Source organism: Ixodes scapularis, unplaced genomic scaffold, assembly GCF_016920785.2.
Source record: "Ixodes scapularis isolate PalLabHiFi unplaced genomic scaffold, ASM1692078v2 PGA_scaffold8__174_contigs__length_109621045, whole genome shotgun sequence".
Classification (NCBI taxonomy): domain Eukaryota; kingdom Metazoa; phylum Arthropoda; class Arachnida; order Ixodida; family Ixodidae; genus Ixodes; species Ixodes scapularis.
The window spans coordinates 12,193,181-12,205,384 of record NW_024609883.1 but is presented as its reverse complement, the minus strand read 5'-3'; the positions used below and the strand labels follow the sequence as shown (position 1 = coordinate 12,205,384).

At 44.1% G+C, this 12,204-nt stretch overlaps 1 protein-coding gene across 1 annotated transcript; it reads left to right on the top strand.

Moving 5' to 3' along the window:
• Positions 1–9,834: 9,834 nt before the first annotated feature.
• On the top strand, positions 9,835–11,925 carry LOC120837851. The gene has a single exon (XM_040207464.1). It carries the CDS (start codon positions 9,835–9,837, stop codon positions 11,923–11,925), a length of 2,091 nt encoding a protein of 696 aa, XP_040063398.1.
• Positions 11,926–12,204: the final 279 nt, after the last annotated feature.

Sequence of the window (12,204 nt, the reverse complement as noted above, 5' to 3'; positions counted from 1 at the left end):
TCGTGAAAGTCAAACAAAAGTAAGTTCATAAATTTGAAGCAAGGCTAAGCTTTACTGATTTTGTTTTAGCCATAACAGCTACACCACTGCGCCTTGTGCAGCTTCGTTACGCGGCCAGGGGGTCATAGTATAAGGTGCTAATGTTCACGCTAAGTCAATCAATTACATAAATTGGATAATTTATCTTTTAAGTATTTAATGTTAACGTAGGGTTTTCGTTGCAGACTTGCTGAGCGTCATCGAGTACTACGCCATCCTTAAACTTTATAAAAACTTCAATCGCGTGGTACGCACGGTGGTATTGTGTGCTACCCGCTCCTGCACAGCCGCAAGGCTCTCGGGAGTAAAACGCGCCGACCTTCATTTTCCGCCTCATCCGCGTTTCCTTTCCGTCAGCTATGCGCCTGTTGAACCAATGTGAATTTCAGCGCACTACCGCGCTTCCCGCATGCTCAATATATTTCTTCAGTTTACCTGTTTGAGGTGTTTTGCTGACGGTCAGGAAGTTTCTACTTCGAAGCAAATTTTTATTTTTACGATATAAAAAATAAATAACTGAACTTTAGTTAATTATATGCCTCTCGTGATGACAGTCTCCTGTAATATGTCCACGTGACCGTGTAACTCAACTGCACAGACCATATCAACTGTGCTCCCAGGTAGCACAGAGCTCTGGGACAAAATTCGGCAAATGTCTGGGAGTTTTGGGCTTTGAAAATCCCGAAGAAGCCTAAATGGAGCCAAATTTGACCTTCTTTGGCAAAAGTCAGGGAACGTTGGCCCTAATTTGCATAGGAAGCGCGGAAGTTAGGCTTCTTTTCCTGGTAGTTCAGCTGGTAACTGTCCTCTTTGGCTCAAAATCGCAAAACGAGCGCTAGAGTTAGGCTTACTGCCCGGTAGTTCGGCTGTCACCTGGCACCTACGTGCCAAAGTCGCCAAACAAGAGTCAGAATGCCAACCTTTTCAAGAACGGGCAAGGAGGAATGAAAAAGAAGGGCTGGAATTTCCCCGTATCTTCCTTTCCCTTTACTTGAACTGGTCGGAATACACCCTCTCCCCTGTAGCTTTGGCTGCACTGCAGGATCTTTTTTTTTTTAAGTTGTCTCCCCTTTGCTTTTTTGAAAGCAGAGGAAGCTTAGCTGCATTGTTCATGCCCCATCGACTTCGCCTTTGTTCAGCCTCCCCACCTGTTTTCGTGTCTTCGTGTGGCTGTCAGCGAGCGCGACGGCCGGTTTAAGCAAATCAGAAGTGTCGAGCGAAACGCGTCACCTCTCTACGTAAGACGTGTAGGACAAAAACGCTTGAACGAAAATTTGTCACGTGACTCTCTCAGTCGCGCTGATGGGATCTCTGGGGCTCTTGTTTTCGCTGTTTGCCAAGGCAAACAGCGGAAACGTAGGTCCGGTTTTCAAAATGCGCTCCTCAGTGTTTTGTGGCTTTCGTGCGTTGCAGACGCAGCCGTGGGTTTTCGTCGTAAACAACCGGAATACGTCCGTGCAATTTTTTTTTCTTTTTTTTATAATAATGGCCATCTTGTACGCCGGAGTCCGGGGAATTCTTGTACTGTGTTTGTTAGACGCGCTTCGACAAAAACTGCTCTTCGCCGACGACGAGAAGTCACTTGAATGTACGCGACCTCGTTTCTCGACTGTGTATTTAGGCTGCCTGAGTCGGATTATGCATCTGTCAAGGATTACATGATATCGCTCTTTTATTAGTAAGTACACTGCAAGCATGCTTCTGATAGTAGTTCTGTTTCCCTCTCAATCTCCGCCGTTTCTGTGTTTTCATTTTTGAGTTTTGCTCCCATTTTTTTTTTTTTTGTTCACATGAAAACAGGGTGAATTCTATTTCATAATTTGCTTTTCGTTTTACAAATAAATATGACCTTTGTAAATATATCGAGGATAAGCTATGTGTAATGATACTGGTTTAATAAACTTCTGGGGGCGATCAAAAAAAGGCTGTTCGGCCGTGAATGTGAACAATATGCAACAAATAATATGCAACGTCCTATACAACACAGACTTGCACGACGTGCCGCCAACACGGAGCAGATGTATCGTAGAGTATTCGCACGATATCGCGAGAAGACTAGGTCGGGGCAAAACAACTGTATGGCAATACCTGCCGGGTTTCAAACCTTGGTGCAAAACTGGAGATTTGGGCGATACTGGAACCGACTTTCGGCCGGTACTGGCCCGACACTGCCAAGTATCGCCGTGCTGCTTGGGAAGGGAGATGATGACCCCTTACCATCGTGTTTCCAACGCTTATTTAATTTAATTTTTTCTGGATCGTGTGAGAGAGCACTTCTGTGGCACACCAGAAAAATTACGAACTTGGGCAGGCTTCTGGGCTTTCTTTGGCATTTTTTTAACATTTATTTGTCACTCCAGTGGCTAGCCAGAAAAAAGGATTTCGGGCTTTGGTATGTCCGAAATCCACAAATTGAATGTTACTTTGGCAGTTTTAGTTCAAGTATGGCACTTTGTTTGGCACTCGTGTGGCACAGCAAAGAAAAGCCAAACTTTGGCATGTGCGAAATACCCAAATCAGTCGTTGCTTTGGCAGTTATAGCTCGAGTATTTCACTTATATCGGCACTCCTTTGGTGGACTAGAGCAAAGCCAAACTTTTGCGTGCCCTAGTATTGCCCCACTATGACTATAGTTAGGAAACGTAGTTTGGCACTGACACACGAAATGGAGAAAAACGTAACTAGGCCCAAGTTAGGCCCCATACGTTTGCTACACTTTCGCCCAAGTTGGCCGTTTCTCTTGCGTGCTACCTGGGTTTCCATGGTAATTTTAATACAAACCTGCAAATTAAAAAAATAAAATTATCTATATGTATTGTAAATTTTGCACCTACTTCAGAAGCTTTTCCAGTCACATACACGCCCGATTTATTCAACCAAGAGTGCAGCGTTCTTGTTCAACATATTTGATCAGAAAGCTGAGTGTTCAGGCTCGCGTGTCGTTTTAGCAAATATTGGCTTCTGAATTTTCGCAGACAGATAACGTGTGCGTTTCTTAGCGTACAAAATTTACTTTCAGTGGAGTCACGAGTTCAATGGACAAATTTGTTCGTTACTAAGTTCATAAAACGCGACTAAAAAACTGAAAAAGCGGGAGAAGATAGGTCAAACTATTGAAAGTACGAATTATTAAATTACGATTTTCGCGAAAACCAGTACGCACTTTAGATGGCATTTATTATCACAATATTGTTTTCAATACACCTTGGCTCCTTCCTAAATACATCCAACGGTTTTAGGCTGCCTTTTTTACGCTCTCTTCTAACTTTACTTTTAGTGTTTAGCTATACGTAAACTTAAATGCGCGTTGTACGCATGAAACAGGATATTGTCCTACTTAGGACGAGCAAAAGTCCGGCAGCCACACATACTTCTTTTCGTCTACAAAATGTATGCTCTTCTGCGTTCAAACGTTTAGTGTTTCCCACAGGTACAGTAGTAACGTATTATTATAAGCAGACGTACTAAACTCCCGTTACAAAGCAGTTCTACTGCGACAGACATTGGTCATGGAAAATTTATAAATTACAGTAAAACACTTAGTTGATTCTTTTACCTCAAGAACGATGAAGTGGCAGTCTGTATTCTGAAGAGCAATTTTTACATCTTTTATATCATAGGAAGCGGTCAGGTAACAATAGATATCGCTAAGGGTATATTGCATAAAATACTTGACAGCAAAAACAACGAACAATGCTCAAAGGCAACAAACTTCAGAACCATTGTTTTACAACTGTTGACATGAAACCACACAACAATATCGACCAAAACCACGTGTTCACTTGATTGTAAACTTACGTGGGCTGTTTCATATGGACTCAGGCAACGGTGTGCAGTCGTAATTTTTATTTTGCATCATATATTTTTTTTTTTTATTTCGTGGCGCGTGTTCCAAGCAGAACAATCCTTTTTATTTTAATGTCCTGACATGTTTAGTTTCTGAGAGAAAAAGAAATCTCAGAAGCGGAAAACAACTACGAACTTTTTAAAATAATCGTGTGTGGATTTTTTATATTCTTATACAGCGTGATGAAATCGAACAAAAAATGAAAACCTTGAAAATGGTTAAAATCAATCATTCCCAACTCGCCCATCTAAACGCCTTACAACAGTAAGAACTTTTGTTTCATAATTTATTTGTCTGTACTCGTATGCGATTAAGACACAAATTATAGATAATGTGGAAGGCAATGAAAGGTTCTAGAGGTTCTAGATTTTAAAAGTGATACTAAGCATAGTCAACTGAGAAAACAAAACCCGCAGTTTAGCTCACAGTTGTTCGAGGAGGCATGTTTGTGAATTTTTACAAAGATTGAAGCGACGAATAATAAATAGTAGTTATAATGTAGTTTTACCTGCTTGCATATATATCACAGTAAAAAAAATATAGATGCTCTCTTTGGAATATTTTGATATTGAGAGGGATTCAAAAACGCCACACATGACAATTGTCAAATCCTCGCCATTCTTTCCGTTTCTTTGAGATTTTTTTAGATTTTTCTCAGGAACTAAACTTGTCAGGACATTAAAATAAAAAGGATCGTTCTGCTTGGAACTTGCGCCACGTAATATAAAAATTTGAAGTAAATAAAAAAAAAAAACGACGGCACCCGTTGCCTGAATCCAAATGAAACCGCCCACGTATCTTTGTTTTTGACGTCATTTTCTTGTTGGCAAAAATGTTTTTGTATAATAACCTGTATTGTTTGGCATTTTGTTAAGCTAGCCGATCTGTGTGCGCACTGCTTTGTTGTTTTTTAAACGTAACAGGTTATTGAATATATTTTCTACTGAAAATTATTAATTAATTTCCTTAAAGTAACCATTAATCTAAAACTGTAAAAGTCAAGTGAAAATATATTGGTGAAATAATGGCGATTATTCTAGTTACAAGCCATGTATTATTCTATAGTGTGTGCTTGCATTTAATAAGCGCCAAGCTTGAAGGGAATCCTTAATGTATTTTAAAAATTAAATGATTGCATAGCCGACGTCTCTCTACGAAAGAAACTTCTGAAATAATTAAAAGTAAACGGTTTTATAGAGAAAAGTATGGAGTACCACGGTGGTGGAATATAACAAAACATATACTTAATTTTTTCTCCATTTCGGTTCATGTTTATATCAAACCGCGGACTGAACTCAAGTTATTAAGTATATTTACGTAGCAGGAACTAATACGGACTCTGTTTAGAATGAAATAACTGTTTTATGGTTACAGACGTACTAAATAGCAAACCTGCCTCCCACAGGAATTTAGACCACATAGTATGGTTGATCTAGAAAACAAACCATTAAAGGCTCGTTGAAATGAAAAAGAAAGCATTAAAAGGAAACAGATGGGACACGGATTTTGTATAAACAATTTAAACAAAATAATGTAGCGCAATATTTACGCCGGCAGGCGCAATTCAGGTGGAGATAACCATGCACGAGGCCCCCCCCCCCCCCCCCCCCCCCCCCCCAATTATCGAAATGGACGTGACTAGCTGCGGTCCTTTTCTCGGCTCTTACTGATTAGAGACGTAATTGACGTGTAGAAGGCTGGTTGTAAAATATTTTATCCATGCTGTAATTCTCTTTTATTCGACATATTTTTCTGTTTAAGAAACAAACAATAAAAAGGCTGTTTTTTCATTTTTTTTTTTACTTAACAGATTTGTTTTAAAAAAGCCGTGAAATATACATTTATGCGGTTTGTGCATGTGTGTTATACGGGCAGGGGGACATAGTATATAGGGCTAATCGTAACGATCAGTTGGCTAATTAATTAAAATTGGTTCGTTAACTTTTTAATTAATGCAAATAGACAGTTGGTTCCAAATAGAAATTGCTGAGCGTCATTCAAAACCACTAAATCAGTAATTTTCAGGCAGACTTTCAGCATGTGAGAAGCGCAGTAGTGCACTTAACTGTAACCACTCGTGGAGCACCTACAAGGCTGGGGTTCGATAAGACACGGAAAAATCGCGCGGGCGCCTTACCGCAACCGCTAGCCTTGTACCTGCTCCACGAGTGGTAACATTACTACACTACTACGGCTTCTCACGCGCTCAAAGTCTTTCTGAAAATGACTGATTTAGTGGTTTTGATGACGCTGAGCAACTTTCTAATTGAAACCATATGTGTATTTTCATTAATTAAAAAGTTAATTCACACATTTTAATTATTTATCTGACTGATCGTTACGATTAGCCCCCTACACTATGTCCCCCTGCCCGTATAACTCACCTGCACAAAACGCATAAATGTAACTTTCACGACTTTTTTTTAAACAAGCCTGTTAAGCCTAAAAAAAACACCCGGTAGATAGCCAATAATATTTTCAGAAAGACCACGCGATCCCATGTTCTCTTTGGTTTCAAACAAAAACAAACATGACCGGCCTGCGTCTGCGGCAAGAAGTTCCTTATTCCACGTAACTTGTTTAGTTCCATTATTTTGATAAGTGCGAACTATTTCGCGTTCTATTTAGAGGAAGAGTTTCAGAGGACGGCCCTAACTTGTGTTTGCTTATGTCGTGCAGAACAATTTATCGTAAAGTGAATATAAGCACATTGAAGAGGTACAAAGATGTTTCGTTTCAATTGTCTATGAGAGGGGGGATTGGTGGCTGAGTGGGCTAGCTAGTGCACACCAGCTCGGAGCACGTGGAGCGAAAGCTCGCGTTGCAGACCCCAAGGATCCTGGGTTCCATCCCCACCTCTGCCCGTTTCGATCTGGATGAGCATCGTACCGGCGTGCGATCGTGTACCACTACTGTGTGGTGCACGTTAAAGACCCCAGACTAGTGGTTGTACTGCACTGGCTAAATTGCAATTTAGCCAGTGCAGTACAACCGCTAGTCTGCGAGGAGTCACTCGCTGTAGATGAGCATGCTCATCTACAGCGAGTGACTCCTCGCAACTTTGAAATTAACTTTGAACTACACGCTGTATAAATATCCACACAACCCCAATTATTGTTTTGTATGAGAGGTATTTTCATAGTACACTCTTTTCGGAATACCATTCTCTTGCTATGGTTTTGAATGTCAGCAATTTAAGTGATCGTACCAATTGCCAACATGTTTTTTAGAGAAATCCATCTAAGGACGTACTAACCTGACCTTTTGGGCAGCATAAAGCCACGTATCCCAGCTAAATTCGCACGACATTGCCAAAACGGTTTACTCCGACAAACAATTTAAATGGACACCATACCATCGAATTTTCATTTTTAGAGCGCAGTTTGAGTGCCATTTTGATTTTGAGTGCCAAAAAGACCGACATCGCACCAGGTCCGGGCGGCCTACCTACACAATTTTTTATGACTTCTTGGAACGTGCTCATATACGCTCTCGTAGATGTAACTATTATTGTAGGAGTATTGAGCATGTGCCTGCGTCTTTTATAATTCTCAAAGATGAAAGTAATTTGCCCAAGCCTGCGGCTTGGGCAAATTACTTTCATCTTTGAGAATTTGTATAAACCAATTATAAGATTCTTTATTTTCTTTCGGCTAAGTCGTTTTGAAACGTCTCAACTGTAATTGTAGGTTCCCTTCAGACCACCAGCGTTTCTGCACGAAGAACGTTTTCCTCTTTGTTCCTGACGCGTTATTTCATCGCATACGTGGCCTCACGTAAGTTAAACGGGGCCTTTGTTTCCCTCGACCAAACGAAAGCTTCTGATAAGGTTGAGTACAAATAGCTATACGGTGTTCTGACCGCCTCTGGTTATTCTCGCTCATTTATTCGACTCTTGGGAACCTTTGCAATGATATTTTCAGCGAGCTTCTTCTTAATGGGCATCTGACGGTGTGCCTTTCAAGTATACCATACCCCTTTCACCCCGAAACAGACAGGCCAGTGGAAGCTACGGGCTCGTTGGACCAATCAGTCTTCCATCGATCGCCACGTGATCACGCTCCCCCCTCCCCCCCCCCCCCCCAATACCCGCGAGTAGATAGCCTTCATTACAGAGAGTTACGAACTGCTTGATCGGAATCACGTGGTTCATGGGCCACGTTTGCGATACGAGCTATGAGGAGGTGACGAACGCGTTGGTCATCTGCAAGCGTCTTAGCCTTTCCGTCCGCTTTCCTCCTCGACACGCGACAACGCAGCGCATGCGCACTTACCGCCAATCTCCGGAGGAGGCGTCCGCCATCAAATTGCAAACGATCCCCATGGTTTAGATTGGGCCCGCTCTGCGATCAAGGCTCTCTATTCACGCGCAGAGGCCGAGGTTAGGTGATGAAAGGGAGGCGGTTGATAGGTTCGGAAAATGCGTAGCTTCCATCGCCCTGCCAACTTAGGGGTGGACCGAGTATAGAGGGGTACGACAAGGCTGCCAGTTGTCCTCCTTGCTTTTTGTAGTGAGCCATGGGTCCAATGTTAGATAGGATCCACGAAAGCGACAGTGTTCGCGGGTTTCCCCCTCCTGGTCTGGGCACGATATGTACTTTTGCGGATGCATAAGCACATATAGTGTTTATGCGAACGCATCCGTGCGCAACCCTGACACATTTTCAGCAGTTGAACGTAACTTTGCTGGCTACGTAGCACTCTCCGGAGGCCAACTAAATCAGAAACAAATCCAGGCACTTTGATTCCGCAAGGTCCCCGATGCTTCATTGTCGTCATTCTCTTTGTGCCAGAAGCGCGAGTGCTGGGTGTTTTCTTTTCCACAGACGGAGTAGCGCCCCGTACCTGGGAGGAAGTTTTTGGGCACGCAAGGGAACAAGTGCTACTGGCCCAAGAGTTTGATCTCTCTTTCGGCGACAAAGTGTTTTTACCCAAACCGCTCATTTGGGGGAAACTGATACGAGGTTGAAATTTTAATTCCGCCGCAGGAATAATGCTTAGGATTACGTTCATCCTGTTTCCTTTTGGAACCAAAGAACCAAACTGCCCCGCGAAAGTGCACAATGCTCTTCGATGTTGCGCTATGCAATGAACGTTATTCGTTATTTCAGGTTTTTAGTGTTGTACTTAAAGAATAACAGGTTTATTTATAATTTTATTTTGGCTGGTTGACTTTGAACTTTTTGTTTTCCTGTGTAAAACTGGTACCGGAAAAAATGTCTCCAAAATGAATGTTTCTGAAAAAAGAGCCCCTAAAAAATGGCCCCAAAGAAATGGCCCCAAAGAAATGGCCCCAAAGAAATGGCCCCGGAAGGAATGGCCCCAAGCGAAAAGTTGGAAAAAAATGGTCCCAAAGGTTAAGGAGAGAAATAGTTCCGCCGGAACACATTTGGAAATGAGAGAGAATTATTGAGTTGGAAGTAAGTTTCCATTTGTAAATTCGCCACCAACACAGTAATTAAAATCTGTATTGAAGAAACTCAATTTTCGTTTTTCTTGTATAGCCATCACACATGACGCAATCCCAATAAACATCGTCATCTTCTGTTTTGGTTTTGTCAAAACATGGCGTACGGCTCGTTCCTCGCGGCGGAGTTCTAACATTTTGGTGCCGAAACCCAGGATGACAACGATATAGTCACGACGGAATGACGACGGGGCATCCACCCGCAGCGAAACGCGCCAAGAAAACGCGCCAAGGGACGCCGCAAGAGAAGAGCTCCAACGACGCTACCGACGTTATCACTCAACGAGTCAAGGGACGCCGCAAAAGAGCGAGCTCCAGCGACGCTGCTGACGTTATTACTCAACGAGGCCTAGTGACGCCGCAACGAAACGAGCCAAGGGACGCCGCAAGAGAGCGAGCTCCAACGACGCTACCGAAGTTATCGCCCAACGAGGCCTAGTGACGCCGCAACGCCAGGAACGCCGAGAGACCCAGAGACGCCATGGAACGACTAAAGCAGAAGCGCACGGCTCTGACGTCTCAAGTAATGAGGCTGATCTCCGACATCGACGCAGCTATCGCAAGCCACTCCGACGAGCGAAGCCTCAACGTATTATCTGTGAGGCTCAGTGAGTTGCGAATACAGCTGAGCAACGTGAACGCATCCATCGAACCACTGGTACCTGACGGAGACGTTGAGCAAAACTACGCCCGCACGATTGAATATGACGACAAGATCGTCACGTACATCGCCACCATCGCAGAGGTGGTAGAGGAACTCAGACGAGCGAGGCCCCAAGCTGGTACAACGCGGCTTCACAACGACGGCGACGGACACGCTGCAACCTCTAAGGTGAAGCTGCCGAAACTGGAGCTTCAACGGTTTGGCGGTGCAGCTACCGATTGGCAACCCTTCTGGGAACAGTACAAGCAAGCCATACATGACAACGACAGCCTCTCTAACGATGAGAAGTTCTTGTACCTGCGGTCGGCGCTTACGGGAAAGGCAGCATCGGCGATAGTTGGCATTCAAGCAACGGGAGAAAACTACGATACCGTCGTTGAGCTTCTCAGGGAGCGCTTCGGTCGGACTGACGTTCTCATTCAAGAACACCTCTCCCAACTACTTGATTTGCCAGCACTACGACACTCGAGCGAGGTGAGCGGATTGCGACGTCTCTATGACCACTTGCAACGTAATATGGCCGCTCTCACCGCGCTCGGGGTGAAGAGCGACACTTACGGAGCTATGCTCTGCTCTGCGCTACTGAGAATGCTGCCGGGAGAGTTAGTCATTGATTACCACAAGTGTCGACGTCCTACGGACAAGGAAAACGACTGTATCAAAATAGAGAGCCTACAACGCTTCCTTAAGCTCGAAGTGGGGAGCCGTGAAGAGGCTCAACAAGTTCGTCAGCGAGAAGCCAAGAGCATGAGCCATACCAAAATAACAGAAGGCGGAAAGGCTTCTCTGAATGGATCAGCCGCTGCTCTTTCCTCAACTAGTCGCTCCAAGCAGACTGAACCGAGCGCATTCTGTGCCACGAAGAACCATGCTACACGAAATTGTCAGACATCAATTTCTCTGGAGGAGAAGAAGCAAAGATTTCGAGAAGCAGGACGATGTTTCCGGTGTTCGATCAAGGGACACACCTCCAAAGAATGTCGCAACAAAAGAATCATGTGTGAAACATGCGGGCGAAGGCACATAACTCAATTGTGTGACCCATCCTGGAAGAAAAGTAAGAACACCGCAGCAGAGTTACACTCTTCGACAGGCAGGAAGAGTGATAAAACACCTGCTGCACTACTTCAAACAGCTCAGGTCTGGGCAGAGGGGAAACAGCAAAGAGCTCTCACGCGCATCCTTTTTGATAGGGGAACCCAACGAACCTTTGTGATGGAAAAACTTTCACGTAAGCTGCAGCTCGAGGTTGTTGGTGAAGAAGACATTACTATCTACCCTTTTGGAGGAGCAGGAAACATCATCAAGGAAAAACGCAGAAGGGTACGAGTCTGGCTAAGGAGCCAGTACAGCCAAAAGAAGCACTGCCTAGAAGCTCTGGAGATACCAGAGATTTGCTCCGATCATCTTCTTCTACCTGAGAGTGTAGTGCAAGGAGTCCAAGTACAGATAGCTGAGCTGGCAGACGTCACCTTGCCACCAGCCCAGTTAACAAGACATGGCATTGACATTCTTATTGGTGCTGACTACAATTGGACTCTTGTCTCTGGTGAGGTCCAAAAAGTGCAAGGCGCTCTAGTCGCTGTCAGAACAGGCTTTAGATGGACACTTCAAGGACCGATTCCCCACAGCGGTTTGACGGCCTCCTCTTCTACTGCGGCAGTTCTGAAGGCCAATGTGGGTGGAAGCACATGCTCATTGTCTACCGAGCTCCGGTCATTTTGGGAGCTGGAAAGTATGGGCATCACCGATCCTAACCTCCCACAAAAGGAAGAGGAGAATGAAGTTGTCAGAAAATTTAAATCATCCATCAAGCTAACTACCGGACGGTACGAGGTAGCCTTACCTTGGAAGCCAATGAACTTCAGCTGGAAGACAATGAAGGAGTTGCAAGGAAGCATCTGGTGAGCCTCACAAAGACGTTGCTTAAAGGGGCAGTGCAACGATTTTAATGTTGAAAAAATTGCCAGCTTGCATTTTTTATATTGTTTATACAAGCCCAAGTGACCAAAAACGCGTCACCTTTCCCCGAAAAATGGCTATTCTGCTGCGTAATCACAAGGCAAAAAACGAATTATTTGCCGACCTACAGCCGCCAGTGGCGGCTACGGGAACTAAAATGACGGCGTCTCTGGGGGATACGCGGAAGTCAACAAACCCTGTCCCCCTCCGCTGCTACTAGGGAGC

What these genes read in the sequence shown, in the direction of transcription:
- LOC120837851 (XM_040207464.1), top strand. Translation starts at nt 9,835, where the DNA reads ATGGAACGACTAAAGCAGAAGCGCACGGCTCTGACGTCTCAAGTAATG.